General features: G+C 46.2%; 1 protein-coding gene across 6 annotated transcripts in view; it reads left to right on the top strand.

Annotated features, from left to right (window-relative positions):
* Positions 1–24,502, top strand: part of AKAP13 (A-kinase anchoring protein 13) — a 378,791-nt gene that overhangs the window by 192,400 nt on the left and 161,889 nt on the right. For all 6 annotated transcript variants that reach the window (XM_075897025.2, XM_075897027.2, XM_075897026.2 and 3 more), the window contains exons 9-10: positions 2,098–2,287; positions 11,105–14,036. In XM_075897025.2, coding sequence (XP_075753140.2) covers positions 2,098–2,287; positions 11,105–14,036 — 3,122 coding nt within the window. The remainder of the gene's footprint in view (positions 1–2,097; positions 2,288–11,104; positions 14,037–24,502) is intronic.

Genomic DNA, 24,502 nt, shown 5'->3' with positions numbered 1-24,502 from the left:
CCTCCTTCCACTTACCCTTCCCTAGCCCCTTTTCTTGATGTACAAAATAAAGGACAATTGTGTTCAAAAATGGAATCTGTCTTTATTGAACAAAACTGGGGGAGACTGGGAAAAGGAGGTGGGAGAGGGGAAGAGAGGGTGGGAGAGGGGAGGGCAACTAAAATGATCAGGGGTTGGGAACAGGTCCCATATGAAGAGAGGCTAAAGAAACTGGGACTTTTCAGCTTAGAAAAGAGGAGACGGAGGGGGGGACAGGATAGAGGTTTCTAAAAGCAGGAGTTGGGTGGAGAGGGTGCATACAGAAAAGTTCTTCATTAGTTCCCATAAAGGAGGACTAGAGGACATCAAAGGAAATGAATGGGTAGCAGGCTTCAAACTAGTAACAGAAAGTTGTTCTTCACAAAGCAAAGAGTCAACCTGTGGAACTCCTTGTTGCAGGAGGCTGTGAAGGCTAGAACTAGAACAAAGTTTAAAGGGAAGTGAGATCTATTCATGGAGGCTGGGTCCATGGAGTGGTATTAGCCAGGGGGTAGGAGTGGTGTCCCTGCCCAGGGTTTGTGGAAGGCTGGAGAGGGATGTCACAAGACAAATGGCTTGGTCACTGTCTTCGGTCCATCCCCTCCAGGGTCCCTAGGGTTGGCCACTGTTGGAAGACAGGCTACTGGGCTAGATGGACCTTTGGTCTGACCCAGGACGGCCATTGTAAGCTCAGGGCTCAGGGTCGGGGGTCTCAATGGACCCCCTTGATTTTCATGCACACCTGCCCCTGGGTGGCCAGGCTGGCAGCTCTTCTGCCCTAGCTGGCCACTTTCCTGTGCCTAGTGCGGAGATCGTGGACGAGGTCCACGATGTCCGCACTAGCCCAGGCGGGTGCCCGCCTCTTGCGGTCCCGGGCAAGCTCCCGGGAGCCCCCAGCCTGGTCCCGGGAAGAGGGGGAGGGCTGGGGGACATCGGGTGGGTGGCTCAATCCGTGCCAGGTGCAGGGTCTTCTGGCTGGGTGCTGGCAGGCTTGCACCTGGCACGGGCACCGTGGCCAGCCCGCGCCCCTTTAAGGGGTCCGGGGCCGGGAGGGGGGCAGACGAGTTTCCCTGGTGTTGGCCAGAGTGGCCACCAGGGAAACCTGGGGAGGGCTAGCCTCCCACTAGTTCGAATTAAGGGTCTACACAGCCCTTAATTCGAACTAGTAAGTTCGAACTAGGCTTAATCCTTGTGAAATGAGGATTACCTAGTTCGAACTAAGCGCTCCGTTAGTTCGAATTAAATTCGAACTAACGGAGCGCTAGTGTAGCGCCTATGAAAGTTAGTTCGAACTAACGGACGTTAGTTTGAACTAACTTTGTAGTGTAGACATACCCTAATTTATTTATAACTTTAAAGTTTTGTGCTAGCGAAGACAATGGAGGGTTTTTTTTCTTTCCCTTAGTACTAGTGTTTTTAAAAGATTTTTGTTACTGTTAATAGGCAAAATGGGAAACTCTAATTTAATAATCCCATTGCAGAGGGACTTTGTCTTAGGATATTGGTGACCTCACTGTAATGTAAGAATGGTCTGACAGAATCGTCCCCTACTCGGCCAGCTGTTCAAATTAAGTCCAGTTTAACAGTGAATGGAAATAGTTACCACGTGATAGCTGCTTGCACTCTGTGAAGTGAGTTTATTGTCTCAGTCCAAGTTTCTGTCATAGAAGTTGTCATACTGCTTGCCCATTGCCTTCTATATTCGAAAGATCAGGAGACTGTTTCCCACTCCAGGGTTGTCAATCTGGCTGCCTTGATCTGCATTAAATTCACTTTAGAAAGCAATCACTTTGCCCTTCTGACAGCTTGGAAACCGCAGGTCGATAAGACTTGGCAGGACTTTGGGGGATGGAGCTTTTCATTGACTCTAACTAAACTCCAGTTCACGTCCCTCTGCCAAGACAGGGAAGTATGTGTTTCTAGGCCTGACCGTCTAGCCTGCAGAATAAACTGCCCTGTAATCTCTTCTGTTTGGGCCATTAACTAGATGAGTCTCCAGAGCGAGGAATGGTATGTGTGTCACTGCATCATAGTATTTCAGCCTAGTTAATGTTTTAACCTGGGTTTGTTTTATTTCAGAGAGGAAGCTGGTGAACCTGACTCTTGGAGCACTTTGTCCCATACCGTGCATTCGGGGGACTACTGTGTGAAACACCACCGTGGCCTGAATGTTTATACGCTAACGACTGAAGCCAAGGAAGAAGCAAAGGCCAGCATGGAGCATGACATAGAGCAGCTCCAGAAATACATAGCAAGCCACCAGCACGGGGTGAGAAAGGGACAGGGCAATACAGTGATTGTAAATGTGTAAATGTACCTGGGATGCCCACTGCTGTTGTTGCGAGCATCCAGGTGTCTTATAAGGAACTTTGCACCTAAAGCAATGCTCGCATAGGGATTTACAAATGACACCAGACCATCACATCTCAAAGAATCACAGAGTAAGAAACTGTTTAACTTAGATATAACTAATTCATTCCCAATGGGATGTCTACTTTGCTCTGATTTGGGAGTGGGATGTCTACTAAAAATCTCTGGCAGGTGGAGCTGGTCAGGTTTCCCTAAGGAGAAGCAAATCTTGTCCTGCACCTCCTTCCTCATGTGCCCTGCCTCTCTCTGCTTCCAGATCCTGACCCAACCCTGTAAGGAGGCGAGTTACATCTTGAGGACAGAAGAAATTACTTGGAGCACAGAGTAGCTTCCTGCAGGGTGGTTGGGTCCGTGAGCAGGCAGTGTGAGGAGGGTTCTGGTGCTGGCTGCGATTATCTGAGAACTATGGAGGTGGGAATGTTTTTGTATGGAAGACGACAAGTATAGATCTGTCAGGAAGTAGCACTCTGGTTGAGAGGAAGAGCCAGTGGAGAGGTAGTGAGATCATTGTACATAGTTAGATCACTGTACACTCTTCTGTAATACCTCAGTGCAGGATTCTGACTATGAATCCACTCCAGTTAAATGCTGTAGGAGTTCACAGTGGAGATTTCAGAAGCACTTGGCATTGGCCTGATTTAGCTCTTGTTGGAGCTATTGGGATCATGACCAGGGGAGCTACATTAGCTCAAGACTGAAGGGTGTGGAAAATTCCAATCTCGGTGCTTGAAAGAGGCTACCAGAGAGGATAATAAGCAAAACTGTGGTCAGAAATTGATAGTTCCTGAAGAACTTTGCAGTTTCCCTTGTGTGCCCACCATTCCTTTCAGATGTCTGTACATTTGGGTTTAATTCCACCATCTCAGGCCTGGTCTACATGAGGAATGTACTTTGATATAGTTACATCTCTTAGGAGTATGAGATATCAATCTCCTGAGAGAGGTAGCTCTACTAGCCTATCCCCTGATATGGATCAGCACTAGGTTGATGGAAGAATTCGTCCATCGACCTAGCTACTTGTCTGGGTAGTGGTTTACCTACACTACACCAATGAGAGAAGCCCTCATCTTGGCATAGGTAGAGTCTACACTGAAGAGTTGCACCTCTTAGAGTTGTGATATTTCAATGCTAGAAGAGTTACCTGGCATTGCTCGGCCCTTCAGGACGGTGGACTAGTGGTTTGATGGACGCAAGAGTCAGGGCAGGGGCTTGGGATGTGGGGGACTCAGGGCAGGAGGCTAGGCGTGTGGGGGTGCAGGACTCAGGGTTTGGGGGGTAAGAATGGCCTAAGGGTAGGCAGTGGGAGGTGCAGGAGTCAAAGCAGGGGATGGGGTGCAGGAATCAGAGTAGGGGGTTGGGAGGAGAGGGGCTCATGTGGAGTAGGTGGCTGCCAGCTTCTCCTCAGGGCAATGGAGGTCATGCACCCTGCCCATCAGCTTCTCCCTGGAGTAGAGAGGGAGGCTGCGCACCCCACCCTCCACCTTCTCGCTGGGGCTGGCCCAGGACAGAGAGGAGCTGCACACACACCCACCGGCTTCTCTCTGGGGCTGGCCTGGGGGCAGCAGAGGCCTCAAGGCAGCTGGCAGCTGCTGCTTGAGGTAGGTTGGGATGGTGGGGGCCATGCTGCTGGCTAGCAGCTGCTCATTGCAGTGCTTGCTACCCCCTGTGGTCATTCATGTGTATAACTGTCCCCCCCCCCCCATGCTTCCTGCCGCCTGTTATCATGCACGAGTATAAATGCCTCTGCTATCACTTCCTGTTGGATACAAAACAGTCACAATCCACCCACATCCTATTATCCTGGCGCAAGCAAGCCCTGACCTTGCTTTAAGTTATGATAAGAGGAAGCTGTATACCAAATTTGGTGGTCCTAACTCTTACAATTTAGGAGTTCTTGAACAAACAGACATGCAGACAGATGCAGATTTCTAAAATATATAGTAAGAAGACTACTACTCCTTTTCTTTTAGAGATAAAAAGGAGGCAGGAGGAGAAATTTTTTTAAAATTTTTACTAGTTGAAGTTTTAGCGCACAGACCATTCTGAACAAAAGTCCTCACCGTAGTCTGCATGCTGAATGGTAATAACTCTGGGTTTCAACAGTTACAGTTGATATAAGTGGCCAACTAAAGTGAGCATTGAAATCGCCTCATTTTGCCTCCACTTACCACCAGATGACAGTAAAATATGTTTAATGTACCAAGCACATTTCTTTTTGATAGTGCAGATGCCTGACGGGTACATTTTGTCTGACAATGAAATCAGAAAAGCTATGTTTAGATTTTTTTTCCAGCCCTGTTTCACTTCAGATCTAATCTGATTTGAATTTGGAAAGCAGCCCTGCAATTACTTCATTTAGGCTCATTTAGGGTCAGCTGAAAGCTAGTTGGCTTCCTCTGGAGAAAGCTCTATTTTTCAGTTTATCAGCACAGTGACTTCATTGCGAGATTGAGAGGGCTCCCACTATCCCCTGACTTTGAAAACCTTGCTTGTTTCACAACAAGTGTCACTTTTGTTTGTGTGTATCTGTACTGGCTAGAAACCAGGAGAGCATTCCCTGTGCCACCAGACAGCTAATACTCCATTTTAAATTGTTCCGACATGCACCCACACAAATCGATCTATCATACGTTCTTGCTTTATGTAGAATAGTAGTTCCAGTCACTCTAGGCTACTGTATCAGACTAAGATGCCAGCTCTTCCAAACAATGCTCACTGTCTTCCAGTCATTTTTGCGCCTCCTAACCTGCCATGGAGTCTGGACAGCATTAGAACTGCAGTCTATCGGTAGTGGCAAGGGAGCACCTCTTTAATTAAGGACAGGGGGGCCGTCAGTTTTGCTGGACCCCTGGGCAAGGTCAGGTGGTCCCAACTCTGTGCTCCAGGAAGGGGTGGGGCTTGAGGCAGACCAGGCAGGACCGGGAACAGCAAACCTCAGTGCTGCTCGCACCACCCCGCCCCACCCCAACTAGCCCTCAGCACCATTCAGAGTGCAATTGCAGTGGCAGCAGCTGGGAACCCTGGGTCTCTTTGAGCTTCTGGGGTCTGGGGCAGTTTTGCCCCTCCTCTTCTGCTCCCCCCTGTCCCCGGTGTCGGCGAGCCTGGTTAAGGTTGTATCATGATGTCTATTTTCAGGTTATTTCTAAGTCCTCCAGTTTGATGTGCCTCAGGAGGGTGCATTGAGGGATTAGAGACTCAAATGTAGAGTCATGAGCATGGGGTTCTGGAGATGCAAGCCCCCCCCCCCCAAAAAAAAATTACAAAGTTTCTAGGTGGGTGTGGGGTTCCCCCCCCCCCCCCCCCCCAAGAACTAAAAATCAGTCTGTTGATATGATGCAAGTCAAAATGGCCTCCATTTGTTGAGTTTTATCTAGAGTAGTGTATGGCATCTACTAAATTTTTGGGTGATCCAAATTGAGAATGGTATTTAAGGAAATTTACATATTTATACTGTTCCTTCACAGATAGAGAAAAATGGCTAGATGGCTTCCAGTCATTTTATATGCTTTAAAGCAGGGCTGAGGAACCTGTTTTGGGTTGAGGGCCACTGGCCCACAGAAAAATCAATCGGGGGCCACATGCAAGGGAGAAAAAAAACCCAAAACATACAATCCTTCACTCATGTGGCCCCCCATTGAGAAGAAGAAAGACACTCCCCACATTCCCTTTGTACACCACAGCTTATGTGGGCTCAGCCTAGTAGATTTTGTGTGCTCCAGCCCCACAATGGGATAGTGGGGGCACCAGAGCACCAGTGCTGGCTTCCCAGTGCTGGCAGGAGGGGGCTGAGCCTCGGGGGCCAGATCCAGTCAAGCTGGGGGCCATATCCGAGTACTTGACCTTAATTTCCCCACCCATGCTTTAAAGCTTAACTCTTGTGCATGCTCTAAAACTCAACTATTTAATTGGATAGCTTTGAAATTTGGTGTGCCTCTTGGAGTCACAGGGTAGCATTAGTTGTCCAGACTTTGACCTCGGGAGTTACTGCGTTATAGCCCCTGAGTTACAGCCCCTTTTGTCAAAAAATCAGTTTCCTTTTGCTGCCTTGTACGATTAAGCTGAGAGGTACTAATGACTAAGGCTGACTATGTTATGGAATCCAGGGCTTCCAGAGGTTTCTGGGACATTTTCTGCTTCAGCCTTAGAGACACAGGGCTGGAGTTGTCAGCCAGTGAGGGCATTAGAGCTCACAGATGTAGCAGGAGCAGGCAGCTTTGGAACTCCCAGCAGCAGGGTCTGCTGGAGTTCAGTAGGTGGTGAGTGGCCCCTGCTGCCACCAGGGTGGCTGGGGTGGGGTGAGGGCTGAGTTCTGTGCTGAGGTTATGACCCCCGTAAATTCCCTGCTGCCCTTCCTGGAACTTTGAGGTTCCCCAGGCAGTGAGCGGAACCAGAAGAGAGTACTGGGCCCTTCTCTTCTCCCCCATTTAATCAGGGCTGTTTTTAATAAGTCTTGCGCAGGACACAGGCTTCCATGATTTTTTTGGTAGAAATGTAGCCGTGTTAGTCTGGTGCAGCTGAAACAAAAAACAGGACTGTGTAGCACTTTAAAGCAGTGGTCCCCAACACGGCGCCTGCGGGGGCATTTGTGTGCGCCTGCCAAGTGCTCGGGGCTGGCCTGGCCCCAGGCACGTGGCGCATGTATGATGTCGGAGCCGGCCCCGGGCACATGGCGCACGGTGAGCGCCGGCCCCGGGAGCGCTTTGGATTGGCCGCCCGCGCTCTGGGCACTCGGCGCTTGGGGGTGAGGGGGACGCTGGCCCCGGGCGCGCAGCACTTGGGGGAGCGCCCCCGGGCATGCAAGTGTCCCCGCCCCCGGGCGAACGGCCCCGCCCCCTGGCGCCCAGCAACCTCCAATGGTTGGAGACCACTGCTTTAAAGACTAACAAGATGGTTTAATAGGTGATGAGCTTTCGTGGGCCAGACCCATTGTTAGTCTTTAAAGTGCTACACAGTCCTGTTTTTTGTTTCATGATTTTTTTGCTTATTGCCCATGACCTTCTCATGACTTTTACTATGGTAAAATCTTAGTCTTGCTAATGGCTGATCAGTCAGAGACGTCTTGATGGCTGTGAACTCATCCTGTCATTAACGTAACCAAATGAGATGTTAATTGCAAACCAGTTGTTATAATTGGTGGGCCGTGATTGGCAATTTGAGTTTGTGGGTGTGATGGGGCATTCCGTATTCTTTACGGGAATATGCCTATGAATTAGCCATACACTGGAGTATGCTTTATGCAAGACACTTCATGTGAGATGTCATTCAAAAGGTTGTAATTTACCAAATATGATTATCCTGTTGGTATGCCTGTATCACTTCTGTATCTGAAGTTAAGAATATTGACTGTGGATTTATTATTTATATGTTCATGTTGGGAGCATTAACGACCCATTGGGTGCAACAGTGAAGAAGCCAGAAACTGAGCTAAAGGCCTGTGGCTCAGCTCGTGAAGTAGGGAGACAGAGGCTTTACAGAGACATGTGACCCTATCATTTGATACTGGAATCCATCTTAAACTTAAACTCCATGAGAAGCTGGGAGGGAATCAAACTGAAACAAAGGTCTCCCACCGTGGGGTAGAGAGTGAGATAATTTTGGCAATCTGTTCTCCCTGGCTTCTCCACCGAAGATGACAGCTAGAAACATCTTAAGACTGAACTGGGGAAAGGTAGAGCTCTGCAAATCTGTGGTTATCCACTTTATATCCATGGGTATCTGCACTCAAGGATATGGAAATAAACTAGGGAAATACAGTCTAGATGGGGCAACTATAAAGTGAATGCATAACTGGCTGGATAACCATTCTCAGGGAGTAGCTATTAATGGTTCACAGTCATGCTGGAAGGGCATAACAAGTGGGGTCTCTTTTGGGACTGGTTCTGTTCAATATCTTCATCAACTATTTAGATATTGGCATGGAGAGGACACTTGCTAAGTTTGCAGATGATACCAAGCTGGGAGGGGTTGCAAGTGCTTTGAAAGATAGGGTCATAATTCAAAATGGTCTGGACAAACTAAAGAAATGGTATGAAGTAAATAGGATAAAGTTTAATTAGGACTCCACCTAGGAAAGTACTCCACTTAGGAAACAGAATGGGAAGCGACTGCCTAGGAAAGAATACTGTAGAAAGGGATCTAGGGATCATAGTAGGTCGCAAGCTAAATAAAGAGTCAACAGTGTGACACGGTTGCAAAAAAAGCAAACATGATTTTGGGATGCATTAACAGGAGTATTATGAGCAAGACAAGAGAAGTCATTCTTCCGCTCTACTCTGTGCTGATTAGGCCTCAGTTGGAGTATTGTGTCCAGTTCTGGGCACCACATTTTAAGAAAGATGTGGAGAAATTAGAGAACGTCCAAAGAAGAGCAACAAAAATGAGTAAAGGTCTAGAAAACATGAGCTGTGAGGGAAGACTGAAAGAACTGGGTTTGTTTAGTTTAGAAAAGAGATGACGGAGAGGGGACATGACAGCTGCTTTCAAGTATCTAAAAGGGCGTTACAAGGAAGAGGAAGAAAAATTGTTCTCCTTGGCCTCTGTCAAGGTAGTTATACTGTCAGGGTGGTTAAACACTGGAATAAATTGCCTAGGGAGGTTGTGGAATCTCCATCACTGAAGATAGTTAAGAGCAGGTTGGATAGACATCTATCAGAGATGATCTAGATAGTTCTTGGTCCTACTGTGAGGGCAGGGGACTGGACTTGATGAACTTAAGGAACAATCAGTTTCACACATACAGAATGGGAAGTGACTGTCTAGGAAGGAGTACGGCAAAAAGGAATCTACGGGTTATAGTGGACCACAAGCTGAATATGAGTCAGCAGTGTGGTGGTGATGCAAAAAAAGCAAACATGATTCTGGGATGCATTAACAGGTGTGTTGTGAGTAAGACGCGAGAGGTCATTCTTCCGCTTTACTCTGTGCTGGTTAGGCCTCAGGTGGAGTATTGTGTCTTGCACCACCTTTCACTGCATTTGAAATTCTGGGCACTGCATCTCAAGAAGGGTGTGGAGAAATTGGAGAGGATCCAGAGAAGAGCAACAAGAATGATTAAAGGTCTAGAGAACATGACCTATGAAGGAAGGCTGAAAGAATTGGGTTTCTTTAGAAAAGAGAAGGTTGAGCAGGGACATGATAGCAGTTTTCAGGTATCTAAAAGGGTGTCATAAGGAGGAGGGAGAAAACTTGTTTATCTTGGCCTCTGAGGATAGAACAAGAAGCAATGGGCTTAAACTGCAGCAAGGGAGCTTTAAGTTGGACATTAGGAAAAAGTTCCTAACTGTCAGGGTGGTCAAACACTGGAATAAATTGCCCAGGGAGGTTGTGGAATCTCCATCTCTGGAGATATTTAAGAGTAGGTTAGATAAATGTCTATCGTGGATGGTCTAGACAGTATTTGGTCCTGCCATGGGGGTAGGAGACTGGACTCGATGACCTCTCGAGGTCCCTTCCAGTCCTAGTATTCTATGATTCTAACTCTTGAGGGCCTTTCCAGTTCTAGTATTTAGTTTCAGGGGTAGCCAAGTTAGTCTGTACAGGATAAACATAAAAAAACCCTAGTTTTTTGCTACAAGACTATTTGTTGTTTTTTAAGTTTATCCTAGTATTTAGTGTTATTTATCTAGTGTTTAACCACTGTGAAAGTTAGAAGTTTTTCCTAATGTCCAACCTAAAACTAAGTGGAGTACTTTGTATTTGTCCTTATTAAATTTGATACTGTTTAGCTCAGGCCGTTTCTCTAGTTTGTCTAGACCATTTTGAATTATGATCCTATTCTCCAAAGCACTTACAACCTCTCCCAGCTTTTGGGAGTGCAGAGTGAAGTGCGTGATCCCTATCTGAGGTCCTTTCAGTCAGGAGTTCTGGAGAGACAGCTTCCCCCACAGCCCTAATAATTAGCCATTTTCAAAAAGTTTTTGTGTGGGTGTTTTTGTTTTTTGGTTTTTTTTTTGGCTCTGTATTAGAAGTCAAACAAGTGTTCTGAAGAGGAACAAAATGGTCTCTGTCTATCACATGTTACCCCAGGTAGTGCACGGCACCTGTTAAATCCTGAGGGGATCCCAGTTGCCCAGTTGTGAATGGTATTTAAGAATAGGCACATCTGTTTGCAGTTCTCCAGGCACCAGTAAAGGGAGAAAAGTGAGAAGTTTTCTGTGGAGCTGCTTTATTTGCCTGGATAGGTCAAGGGGGAAGGCGGGGGGGCAGGGGGGGAGGATTTGTTTTATTAGCCCCTGTGGGAGGGTGGCAAATGTCTGCTTTCAGCTTTTGGGGTGGATTACTATAGTGTTTCCAAAGATAGAGTATCTGTAATCCTCCTACAGGGGAGCAGTTCAGCTCAGAGCCAATCTTGAAGAGAACTGTATGTACCATTTTGGAGCTGGATTGTACATTTGAATGCATGTTTACTTAATACTGCAAATTACAATTGGATCTTGCTCTTCACTGAGTTTAAATGTAAATCCATTCAAGCAGTAGTCTTCAAAAGTAGTCCTCTGGCATGACTTAAAAAATCAATTTACTGTTCCAGTACATTTTGTAAACGTGCTTCAAGCAGCTATACACGCAGAAATGGAGGGATAGACTTCTCATTTTGCATGCACTCAAGTTAACATTACAGATTGAATACATGCACAAGTGACAGAAATCAGTGTGTGCACCTAAAGGGTGTGCCATGCCGCAAGTTAAACACTCATAGTCGTTATTTCCTTCTTTTCAGAATGCAACAGAACAGCCGGAGCCTGAGCTGAGCACTTCAGAGGACAACTGCAATACAGGAACAGAGTTGAAGGGTTATCCGGCTGCTGCAGCTCCCCCCTCAGAAGAAATGCCAACAGAAGAAAGCACGTCTGCATTAGTTAACTTTGATGCTAAGCAACTCTCAGCCCCAACATGCCACAAGGAAAGCCAGTGCGACAGTGGTAATGATACATCTGATGATTTGTTGAGCCTAACGAGTACAAAGAACCCAGGGTTTTCCTGTGAACGTCAAAATAGTGCTATGTTGAGAAAGAAGGAAGAGGAGGGGCCAGCGGCTATTGTAGACTCTGGGACTGTATCAGATAAAAAGGACGGCAGACTGAGCTCCAATGCTGTAGTAAATGGTGCTGCTAGCCTCTCATGCTGTGGAAATACAAGTGAGGAAACTGGAATGACATCCACTGGAGTTATTTTGAATCAAGCAAGCCTGTGCTGCAGAGATAATACTCAACAGGAAGTGCGAATAATTGAAGAGCACACAACTCAAAGTACTGTTGCAGCGGCTGAAACTGCAGGCAAAGCCCCAACACCCTGGGAGGGGGTGGATGTGGCTATGGGCCAGACAGAATGCAAGAACTGTACAGGGATGGTGGATGCTTCTTCAGTCCAGCAGCATGAGGAGAATGGAGGGGATGAGACAAGGGGCTCCAAAACCACATGTCTGAAAGAACCTCCCCCAGTAAGTGGGAAGCTGATCCATGCAGTTGTGCCCTTGCTTGGAGATTTTGGTGACACTGTTTGTGATGGTGAAGAATGTGAGGGTGCACAAGGGATACAGGCGCAGGATAGTGTAAGTACACATGTCAACAGTGATGCTGTTCCTGTTGGCTGTGGGGCGACAAGTGACAGCAAACGGAATGGAGCAGACTCAAACAGTGAAATTTCGAAGATGAGTTTGTCAAAAGATTTGGTCCAAGAAGAACCCATTGTAAAGGAGAGGCAGAATGTGATTGCCAACACTGAAGAGGAGCTGCTGGTGACTCAAATAAAAGTTTCAGAGAATGCACTGAAACAGGATCCTGTTGGTTTGGAGGTGAATAACAATAGTAAGAGTGGCAAGCTGGGAGTGGAAAATGTAAATGGAGACATTGGACTGAATGAACTGGGTTTGAGCGACAATATGCCCAATGACTCTAATGCTGAAATGAAAAACAAGCCCCTGGACAGGCCTGGTCCGAGTGATGTGGAATCTATGAGTTGCCCTGAAAGCAGTAAGACTGTTGCACTTAGCGTTGAAAGTGAAGGTGACAGCCAAGCCCTTAAAAGAATGCCACAGGAAACTGAAACTATGGATGGAGGAAGCATTGATTCTGCAGAGGGAGGCCTGGGGTCTGCTGGCAATTGCCACGCTGAGAACAAAGCTGTTTTAAAAGGTGAGGAAATGTGTGACAGCTTAAAGCCAGACACTGCTTCAGCTAGCAAATGTGAGTCTGGGCCACACCTTCCACTTGATAAAGACTTGTCCTCAGCAGAAAAAGTGCCTCTACAAAACCAATTAGTGATATCAGAAAGCATTTCAGAGCAGGAGGGGGTTGACAAGCAAATAAAATCATTCTCGTCTTCCTTGTTTAAAGGAAATGTACAACAAGAAGAGGCAATCGGTCAGGAGAGAGATGCAGCAGTGGCACCTCCAGGACAAGTGGTGTTTGTGCATAGCAATGATCCTGTCTTCCCTTCATGTGCCATGGGCACAGAGTGTGTACAGGATAATTTAATGGACACACCCTCTGCAAATCATAATAAAGAACCTAAACAAAACCAGGAAGTAGCAGCTGCCACAGCCGCAGAAAGAGCAGTGCTTGCTGAACAGGACAATTCTGTGCATGGAAAGGTAACAGCAGAAACTAGTTTGCCTCTAGACAGTGAGGAAAAAGACGGGCAAAGTCCGTCACAGACGGATGAAGAGAACAAAGCGGAATCCAGTCAGGAGCTGCGTGAAAGTGGGACACTTGGCAAGGAGAAGGGGTTGTCTGAGGAGCTTGCTGCTGTTGTGAAATCCTCTGTTTGCTCTCAGGGCGAGGAGACTGCAGTGAATGACAGTAATGCAGCTATTGGGCAGAAAGAGGAAATCTCCTGCCAGGAAGCAGATGACAATGCAGCAGTGGATGCAGAAGAAGGTATTGTACCAGGGTCTGAATCAGAGTACAAATTGCTGCACACAAAGAATGAGCCTTCTCCCAACGCAGTGTTGAACCAAGAGCATGATCTCAGTGAGGGCATAGAGGGAGACACCCTGCAAAGCAGAGCACTGGACTTAAAGGAGGTCTTTGCTATGGAAGCACCTTCTGTTCCCTTTGAGCCTCTAGGTGTAGCTGTGACATCCACTGTAACAGATGATCGAGAAAAGGAGGAGGAAGTGAACAATGTACTCTCCAGAGCATCGCTTCAGCCTATAGCAGAAGAACCCCCCTGTGACAGTGACTCCAGCACTGACACCATCTGTTTGACCAGTGAGAGAGAAGCTGGGTCTGAAGTGAAAGAAACCCAGCAAGAGGTCTTGGATTTGTCCAGCAAAGACCCAGAGGAGCAAAGCAATCCCGTGCTGGAAGCATGTTTCTCACAGTCAGTTCTATGCAATATAAATGCTGCTACTGAGCCTTCAGAGGATGTGGAGGCAAAGAGCTTGATTCCAGAAGCTGATTGCTTGCAGCTGGATAATGTTGCCAACAGTCCTGTTGCATTTGTTTCTATGTTAGAAACGCCTTCTGTCCCTGAATCTGCAGTTGAGAAACTAGAGAGTGTACCTGTTGGGGTTCTGCCCACATCCTCTCCAGAAGCTGGAGTGGTTACGGGAGCCATCCTTAATGGAGAAATGGATTTAAGTTTGCAGTTTGAACTAACGAGGAACGGGGATGCAAGCCCAGAAGCACTAGGATCTGAGCCCATTACAGGTAAGCCAAATTGTGCATTTATTTTATACAGCACTATACATGCATATGGCATTCACAGGCAACTAAAGGAAGAAGCTCTCTGACAGAAAGAGCTTCCAACTTAAATGAGATAATATTTCTTTCTATTGAAGAATGAAAATCAGTCCATAGTGGGTAGAGAAATGGTGTCAAAGGCCAGTCCTGGGAGGGGAATCCTGCCCCTGTCAAGTGCACATTCTTTTCCTGCAGACCAGAAATCTGAAATAGATATTAAAGGTTTACACTACAAGTCCATTTTTCTAGGGTTGCATCATGGTTAGGAAACAGTCTCATATTGATGCCAAAGTATTTTAGAGGAATCTTTACCATGTAAATTATGTTCCCTAGTAGGAAAGAAAAGAGTTAAATGGGACGCTGAAATTTGCTGTATGTTTGAATGGCACGTTTCCTTCTGGGCCAGGTACTTTAGGGTTCATTTATTTAGTGTTCACTTGACTCTTTCCTTCAATTCTGCCTCTGATTCTCAGTGAATCTAAAGTTAGTGAATATAACAGTGATGCACTAAAGTTTCCTTTCTGGTGAGCTGGAACAGCTGTGAGTGTCCTTCTGAACTGGGCAAAGACGCTTCCTAATTGGTGGTATTGAGTCATTTTAAAAGGAGGGAGACAAAATACATCCCTCCACCCACTTTTCCTGAGTGTGAATCTGTCCTGGAGCCAAGCTGCAGTCTTTTCTAGTGTATTTGAGCCATGCTGGAATTTATATGCTCATTACTTGTTCAGTACAACAAGCAAGAACGAAGTATCGATGAGGATAAGGGATGTCATAGGAGATAAGTGACTACATCAGGAGAGCTTTGGCAGAGTCAGTCTGTATGCAGCAAGAACTAAGGGGAATCGTAAGGTAACAACAACAACAAACAAACAACCCTTCCTCTGATAAATACAAGAAAAAATAACTGACTTTCGGAGTCTGCCAGTCTGGAGTGAAATCACAGGTGAAATGTCCACTGACGCGCAAACTAGTTTGATTCAGGCTTTTATACTCCACCTGTTCAGGGAGTTGTTAACTGTACACAGCTGACCTATCTTTGTGTCACATTTAGTTATGTCTTGCTATAGATTCTTTATATCTTTCCTCTGACTCAAAATGAAAAGATAGTTTGGAATTCTTTAGAAAATACTCAAAAGAGATGTCCACAGCAGTTTAGAGGCTAGAGCTGTGAACTCACAGAAATAGGTGACTGCTTTTTACTGCTCAAAGAGAAGAGATTTTTGTCAGAGTTGTGGAAGGTGATTTACTTAAGCATTAACTGGCAGCACAGTGGTGAGTGCCTATTCTTTGGGAAATGGTGGCTATTTTGTAAGTTTTGGTGATCTGGAGATTTTAAAGAGGTTTATTAGTCATGGAAAGTTATCAGCCGCTATGTAATAGGTTGTTTACATGAATCAGAAAGCCCCCTTTAAAAAGAAACATCTATTTTTGTATAATGGCAAGTTGATATTTCAATAGAATGGGAGTGGCTGTAAGTCGATACCTGGGAGTGCTAATTTCTTCTGGGAGCTCCTTGTTTTTTTTTGTCTGCTGCTGTCTAAATCTCAGTAGCCAAGGTTTAATTCTACACCTGCTGCTGGAAACACAGGCTTTTCATGCAAGATGATATATGAAAATTGAAGAGACAAGGAATTACAGTGCAGTAAATTAGAGCCAATAATGGAAAATGCAACTTGTGTTTTATAAAAAACATTAAAACCTCATACTAACCTAGAATAGGGGAAAGAAAACTGGGAGGTGATTGTTACAGATTTAAAAAATGTACAAAGCACGTTCATAACATACAAGAAGAACCCAGCATCTGTTGATCTCTTCTACCCATAACAGAGACTGTGATCACAAACTGAAGCTGCACAAAGCACAAATTAGGGAAAAATGGCTTCTCCTGGGGATTACTGGAAAAATCTACCAAATATTGCCATGTGGGCACAGACAAAATGTGAATTTAAAGCAAAGACAGGGAGATCTGTTGTGTTTTCTATTAGTTTTATTGTGCTCTGTGTGTGCAGCAAAAGAGAAGATACAGCATTTAAACTTTGTATGGTGACTGCCCTACCTGGATAACTAGTCTTTTCAGAGAAGCAAACTAATAAGTATTTTGAGGTTTTTCAAACCCTATTACAAGTTCACTGTGTTCTGAGTCAGAACTTGTCTTGGCAGGTAAGAACATGTATATATTTATTTTGTGGTTGAAGATGTAACTGCTGCTCAGAAGAACCCAAATCCTTTTTTTGACAGACTTGGGGCGGCAGCCCTTCTTAGAAGAGAGGTCAGGTGGGTGCTTTATAGAAATACACGACACTGGGAATTTTTATATTGCCATTGCTAAATTGTCACCGTTTGTGATATGCAATCAAAGGAAAGTCTTTATCCAAATAGATATTCATGGCCTTGTCCCAAAATGCAGTGAAGTCAAGGGGAGACTCTCATGACTCTTTTGTAGAAAGCCTTACAGACCTCATGCAGTACTTAGAGTATGGCCTTTTTTATTCAGCGCTGAATTACACCTGTGAGATGGGATTTTCCATGCAAATCAATTGTGCATATTGGGCCTGGCTCACATTTGGGTTAGTAAGCACCCAACACATAGTAAGACACTGGATTTCTATGGTAACTAAATCACAAAAAGTGTGCCTTGTTCTCTAGAGATTCTCCCTGAACAAATGCCGTAATGGATCTCCATGCAGGCCTTGACATTTAGGTAAATGTTAATTGGTTGGTATATGCTTAATTTCCATGAGTAAAATTTTACCTTTTCTAACCTCCAGTTCCTAACCTCATCCTCACCAAAGGGACATCCCACTGTAGCTGTCCACAAAGGTTTCACCTAGCATTTATTGAAGCAGCTATTGTGGCAGGTTCCACTGGAGACAAGCTTTAATAATATTACATAAATTACTCCTTGTGATGTATTTCAACACCCGTTTGTGGGTTTGGGATATTCATTTTTAGTAGCAGTGTTTGTGTTCCGGAGGTAATGTGCACACAACATGGCTCTTTTGAATCACATGCTGGACCAGTCCACGTGATGATGTGAAAGCTCACAAAGAACAAAACACTGAAGTCAGATTTGGCTGAGTTAAATCCTTACGTGTAAACAGAGCTCAGCCAATGATTTGAAAAGACAGACTCTTGAAATTGTATGTCTAGCCAATCGTTGTGTAAGTTAACAACACAAATAAGACCCTGTTCTTGCTCACATCGAAATCAATGGGCATTCAATTGTTGACTTTAATGGACGTAGAATTAGGTGTCCCCCTTGCCCTCGCTTCAGAATCTGAAAACACTCTACACTCTAAGTGCTGAATGTGCGGGACTGGGAGATGGGTTGGAAATGGGGGGGACTACGGCCTATAATGGCAAGGAGAAAGGAGGGTCAGGGCACAACAGGGAGGCAAGATCAAATCAGTATCTTAGATGCCTATATACAAATGCGAGAAGTATGGGTAATAAGCAGGAAGAACTGGAATTGCTAACCAATAAATACAACTATGATATCATTGGTATTACAGAAACCTGGTGGGATGGGACGCATGATTGGAATATTGGTATGGAAGGGTACGGCTTGCTCAGGAAGGACAGACAGGGAAAAAAGGGAGGAGGGGTTGCCTTGTATATTAAAAATGTACACACTTGGACTGAAGTGGAGATGAACGTAGGAGATAGCTGTGTAGAGAGTCTCTGGGTTAAGCTAAAAGGGGTAAAAAACGAAGGTGATATCATGCTAGGAGTCTACTACAGGCCACCTAGCCAGGTGGAAGAGGTGGATGAGGCCTTTTTTAAACAATTAACAAAACTATCCAAAGCCCAAGATTTGGTGGTGATGGGAGACTTCAACTATCCAGACATATGTTGGGAAACTAACACAGCGAGGCACAGGCTATCCAATAAGTTTCTGGACTGCATTGGAGACAACTTTCTGTTTCAGAAGGTTGAAAAAGCTACCAGAGGAGAAGCTGTTCTGGATTTGGTTTTAACAAATAGGGAGGAACTAGTTGAGAACTTGAAAGTGGAAGACAGTATAGGGGACAGTGATCACGAAATAATAGAGTTCATGATCTTAAGGAAAGGTAGAAGGGAGACCAGCACAATTGAGGTTATGGATTTCAGGAAGGCAGATTTTGATAAGCTCAGAGAACTTGTAGGTAAGGTCCCATGGGAAGCAAGACTGAAGGGAAAAACAACTGAGGAGAGTTGGAAGTATTTCAAAGGGACGTTGTTAAGGGCCCAAAAGCAAACAATTCCGCTGTGTAGGAAAGATAGAAAATATGGCAAAAGACCAGCTTGGCTTAACAAGGAGATCTTGCATGATCTCAAAATAAAAAAGGAGTCATATAAAAAATGGAAACTAGGACAACTAACAAAGGAGGAATATAGGCAAGCAACACGGGAATGCAGGGGCAAGATTAGAAAGGCAAAGGCACAAAATGAGATCAAACTAGCTACAGGCATAAAGGGAAACAAGAAGACCTTTTATAAATACATTAAAAGCAAGAGGAAGACCAAGGACAGGGTAGGCCCACTGCTTAGTGAGGAGGGAGAAGCAGTAACAGGGAACTTGGAAATGGCGGAGATGCTCAATGACTTCTTTGTTTCGGTCTTCACCGAGAAGTCTGGAGGTGTGCCTAACGTAGTGAATACAAGCAGAGAGAGGGTAAGTTTAGAAGATAGGATACACAAAGAACAAGTTAAAAATCACTTAGGAAAGTTAGATGTCAGCAAGTCACCAGGTCCTGATGAAATGCATCCCAGGATACTCAAGGAGCTGATAGAGGAGGTATCTGAGCCTTTAGCTATGATCTTTGAAAAATCATGGCAGACAGGGGAGATTCCAGAAGACTGGAAAAGGGCAAATATTGTGCCCATCTATAAAAAGGGGAATAAGAACAACCCAGGAAATTATAGACCGGTCAGTTTAACGTCTGTCCCAGGGAAGATAATGGAGCAGGTAATTAAGGAAATCGTATGCAAACACTTGGAAAGTAATAAAGTGATAGGGAATAGCCAGCATGGGTTTGTGAAGAACAAGTCATGCCAAACTAATCTGATAGCTTTCTTTGATAAGATAACGAGCCTTGTGGATAAGGGAGAAGCGGTGGATGTCATATACCTAGACTTTAGTAAGGCATTTGATACGGTCTCGCATGATATTCTTATTGATAAACTAGGCAAATATAACTTAGATAGGGCCACAATAAGGTGGGTGCATAATTGGCTGGATAACCGTAGTCAGAGAGTTGTTGTTAACGGTTCTAAATCCTGCTGGAAAGGGATAACAAGTGGAGTTCCTCAAGGGTCTGTTTTGGGACCCGTACTATTCAATATCTTCATCAATGATGTAGATATTGGGATAGAGAGTACTCTTATTAAGTTTGCAGATGATACCAAACTGGGTGGGGTTGCGACTTCTTTGGAGGATAGGGACATAATTCAAAATGACCTTAGCAAGTTAGAGAAATGGTCAGAGGTAAACAGGATGAGGTTTAATAAAGAGAAATGCAAAGTGCTCCACTTAGGAAGGAACAATCAGTTCCATACATACAAGATGGGAAGCGACTGTCTAGGAAGGAGCATGGCGGAAAGGGATCTAGGGGTCATAGTGGACCACAAGTTGAATATGAGTCAACAGTGTGATGCTGTTGCAAAAAAAGCAAATATGATTCTAGGTTGTATCAACAGGTGTGTTGTAAGCAAAACTCGTGAAGTCATTCTGCCACTCTACTCTGCACTAGTTAGGCCTCAGCTGGAGTACTGTGTCCAGTTCTGGGCGCCACATTTCAAGAAAGATGTGGAGAAATTGGAAAGGGTACAGAGAAGAGCGACAAGAATGATTAAAGGTCTAGAGAACATGACCTATGAAGCCAGGCTTCATGAACTGGGCTTGTTTAGTTTGGAAAAAAGAAGATTAAGGGGGGACATGATAGCGGTTTTCAAATATCTAAAAGGGTGTCACAAGGAGGAAGGCGAAAATTTGTTCCTCTTGGTTTCTAAGGACAGGACAAGGAGTAATGGGCTTAAAGTGCAGCAGGGGAGGTTTAGATTGGACATTAGGAAAAAATTCCTAACTGTCAGGGTGGTCAAATATTGGAATAAATTGCCAAGGGAGGTGGTGGAATCTCCCTCTCTGGAGATATTTAAGAACAGGTTAGACAGACATCTGTCAGGGATGGTGTAGGTGGAGCTTGGTCCTGCCTTGAGGGCGGGGGGCTGGACTCGATGACCTCTCGAGGTCCCTTCCAGTCCTATTATTCTATGATTCTATGATTCTATGATTCTACAGACATGAATGAATTTATCTTGACAGCACACTGTGAAGGAGGGAAGAATCCTCATCATCCCTGTTTCTCAGATGGGGAAGCTGAGGCACGGTACATTTAGGTGACTTGTCCAAGTCCACGGAGGACATTTGTGGCAGAGTCAGGAAGAGAGTCCTCGTGCCCGGTGCTATAGTTTAGCAACAAAATATTCTGTCCACCCGTATACTTAAGGGGAACCTTCACGAGAGCAAGCCTGTCTGCTCCCCCTACACAAACATAGTTCCTTGTGGGTACATGCAGCCAGGCACCCTGTGGTGGCTCTTCTTTCCCCTCTGTGCACTAGGGAGGTTAGAATGCACATGCAGGCATTAATTGAGAATGTTAAATTGCGTTTAATCAGCTAATCAAGCAGTTGCTGGAATTTCCATTAATTTCTCGATTCGTTGATGAAGAGGGAGACTGCAGCACCACATCAGAGTTAGCTCCCAGCTCCGGGAGCTAATCCTGCTGAGGCTCTGCCACTTGGCTCTTACTACATTTAAAAGGCAGAGGCACAGCGGGGGACCAGGCATGAGGCAGAACAGCTGAGTCCCAGTTCACGCCCGGTCCCCCTCTGCACCTCTGCTTCCCCTGCCCCCAACGGAGACAGTGCTGGGGGGAACTGGCTTTTAAGGCAGCTTCCCCTAGCACTGGCTCCTGCTCCCTGCCTTGCTGCCTCCGATAGAGGCAGCAAGGGGAGGAGGGAGAAACAACTAGTTGAGTAGTAACTCGACTACCTGATACGCAGAGGCTTATTGGGTACTCATCTATTTGACTAGTTGCTTACATTCCTAGCATTAATAGGTTGCTATTGGTCCTGTCCATGCTCTGGCACCGTCTCAACATGTTGGTCCCAACCCCAGATTTCCTGGCCCACATCCAGCAGCTAATGCTGCAGTTCTTCTGGGCAGGACTGCATTGGGTCTCTGAGGGGATTCTCCATCTTCCTCTGGAGGAGGGAGGGCAGGGCCTGATGTGTTTGCACACGCGGGTCCATGTCCTTTGCCTCCAGGCCCTGCAGAGGTGAATAGTCCCGGCGTGGAGCACACTGGCGCATCCTTCCTTCCGCACTTTTGAGGGCTCTGATATGACTGGCAGCTCCTTTATTTGAGAGGTCTTCTCTTCCACGAGACCTCTCCGAGCTGCCAGCCTTCTACCAGGACTCCTCTGGACCTGGAAGCAGCTTGCAGCAACCAGGCCCTTGGGAGTCACTGGGGGTGGGGGCCAGACTTCCTTGCAGAGCCCCTGCTACACAGTCCCCATCTTCATGTGCAGGTGGTGGAGTCCCCCTACGTGCCCCAGAGGTTGGTCTTGGCAGCAGTCACCGGGATCAGAGACCTCCTGGACTACGCCCGGGAAGAATAGGTGGATCCTCTGGTGTTCACCCAGTACATGCGGCTCTCCACCCTATGTACTCCTCGGGGTGAACTTCCTGATCTCTCTCCCGGCTCTGCGTACCTTCCTGACTGCCTCCCCCTCATCACCCGAGCCAGCTGCACGCATTGCATCCAGTCCCTTTTCAAACCGCTCCAAAGAGTCATCTGTACACGCTCATGCTTCACACTCTTCAATTCCCCACCCTTGTGTCCTGCCCAGATACCAAATGACGGGTCCTCTACCACCAATAGAGGGTGGAGAGCCCTGGTGAGCCTGCCCCTACTCCACCTTGGTTCCACGGCCCGCTAGGGACATCAGCTGGAGAATCCTTCATGGCACTGTGAGCACGGGTGTGTGCTTGGCGTGGTTTACCCCTGTCCCTAACACTTGCCCCTTCTGTGGCGAGAGGGAGACCTAGCACAGTTTTACCTCAAGTGCGCCAGGTTACAGCTCCTCTTTCTGCTTCTCCAGAACCTCTTACTGATGCTCTGGCTGCACTTCTCCCCTCACCTAATAATTTATGCACCCCAGCCGTGGCCCCACAGAGTTGCAGGACCTCCTCGTTAACCTCTATCGCCAAGATGGCAGTTTATAAAACCAGGGAGAGGAGGTTGGCTGAGGGAGGGGCCTGCAACTGTGCGGCCTATTTGTGTTCCTGCATCCGGGCGGAGTTCCACTGGGCGGCGTCTGCTGGCTCTCTCTTGACCTTCGAGGGGCTGTGGGCACTGTCCGTGGTTCTCTGCTCGGTGTCCCCCTCTGGTTCCCTCCTTTGACCCTCACACCTTGTCCTTCTTTTCTTTCTTCGTCCCCTGGAATCATTTGGTGTCCAGGGCTCTTTGGATCCTCCTTATAGGCTGGGGGAGGGTCTTTTAGATGTCAGGACTCCAGTGGAAAAAAAATTAATAGGTTGACAGTTCCTGGGGGCCCAATCCTGCTGCATTATCCTTTCTGACAACTCATTTCCAGAGTTGAGAGGGGAGAGTCACTCTTTCTGGCTGAACCCTCGTTGTCATAAATGAATAGTCACTGGCTGTTTTGCCAACAAACTGGTGTCCGCTGGGTGATTCTCACATGTGCTGAGAACTATTGCTGAACTGGCTGGAGGTTCTGCTGTAAACAACCCATAAACTCATCAGGTCTTTCTATCAGATACCACAATATTGTGTTAATTTGTAATTTTGTAACAAAGTATCTTTAATGCTTTCAAGACACAATATCTCAGAGGTGGGCAATAATTTTGAAGGGAGAGCACTCTTAAGAATTTGGCAAGTGGTCAGGAGTCGCACTTTTCTACTATTAATGGAGGGAGTGCAGGGTCTGGAATGGAGGTTGGGTACAGGAGGGAGCTCTGACTAGGGCATTGGGTTGCAGGAAAGAGTGCAGAGCCTGGGAGGGAATTCTGGGAGCAGATTCTGTTCTGGGGCAGGAAGGGAGTTTGAGTGTATGACGGGTTGTGTCCTGGGGTGGGGGTGCAGAAGGTTTGGGTGCAGGAGGGAGTTGTGTGACCTGGGTTAGAGGACTGAGGTGCCGGAGGAAGTGCTAGGTGCAGGCTCTGGCTTACCACAGATGCTCCCAATCAGCAGTCCAGCTGGACTGATTGAATGGGGGCAAGTGGAGATGGCAGTCTTGCATGTGGGGGGTGCCCAGAAGTGGGAAGGGAAGATTGCAGACTCCCAGCCCATGAGCCTATGTGGGTTGGGAGCTGGCAGCCCTCTTTCCACCCCCTACTCCCATGCGGGGCTATTTCTGGGTAACAGTTAACTGTTATGGATTATGTTTATCAGGTAACCTTCATATCCCTAATGGAACCATAGTTTCTCACAGCCTCCTTTTGCCAAATAATCCATTACAAATTGTCTATTAAAAATTCGTTGGATTCCTGTAGTGATCGGTTACAGATGGATAAGAGAGGAATGATGTGCCTAGTGGTTAGAGCAGGAGGACAGCAGGATTGGGTTCTGTCCCTGGCTCAGCCACTGACTCTTATGACACCTTGGTGAAATAACTACACCTCTCTGCACTGCTATAGAATAACAATATTATATGCTACAGAGTATTCTGTAGAATATTCACAGGTCTGTCAAGGAGGTGAATAGTGATGCTTTATTCACCAGGTATCACCGACATAAATGTTTATTTTAAAGTAGGAGGGGTGCAGAGAATGAAAAACCCAGGTGTAAATGGCCATTGATTAAGTTTGCATGCTAATTTGTTGGGAAGTGAGGACAGTGAAGACACCACGTTTCTCTTAAGCTTCACCCACATCATCACCAGAAAAATAATATTGTCCAGAGAGTTCTAAAATTTGCATGGAGACTGACTTGCCTTACTACCTTCTGGGACCAGATCCTCCACTTCAGGTTCATGTGTTGTGAAGCTGACATTGCATTAAGGTTTGTGGCATTCCAGCTCTGGGACGGAGGGAGGGAGAGAAGCTGGAACAGTATGCGAATCAGGTGATTTGTGTATGCTGAAAGTGCTGGGAGGTAGGGGGAGGAGAGCAAGTAAGTGCAGGGCTCTGGTACCCCAGTGGGCAAGAGGCTCATGTGATAGGAGGATAGGCAGGGGGTCAGTGGGCTATGGGCTGCTGTGGCCCATTGGGGTGAAGGAGGGTTTCTCATGCAGCCCACCCACTATTCATGGTTGCTCATCCCTGGTGTAAGCACATATGCAAATATAACCTAGATCTCAAGCGTTGTATAGAGGAATCTGTAAAAGTCTAATCATGTGCTGCTGTTTTATAGTTAACTTCACAGACAC

This window comes from Pelodiscus sinensis, chromosome 14 (assembly GCF_052426305.1).
Source record: "Pelodiscus sinensis isolate ZL-2025 chromosome 14, ASM5242630v1, whole genome shotgun sequence".
NCBI lineage: Eukaryota > Metazoa > Chordata > Testudines > Trionychidae > Pelodiscus > Pelodiscus sinensis.
The sequence above is the reverse complement of the archived record's forward strand: the minus strand, read 5'-3'. Positions and strand labels throughout refer to the sequence as shown.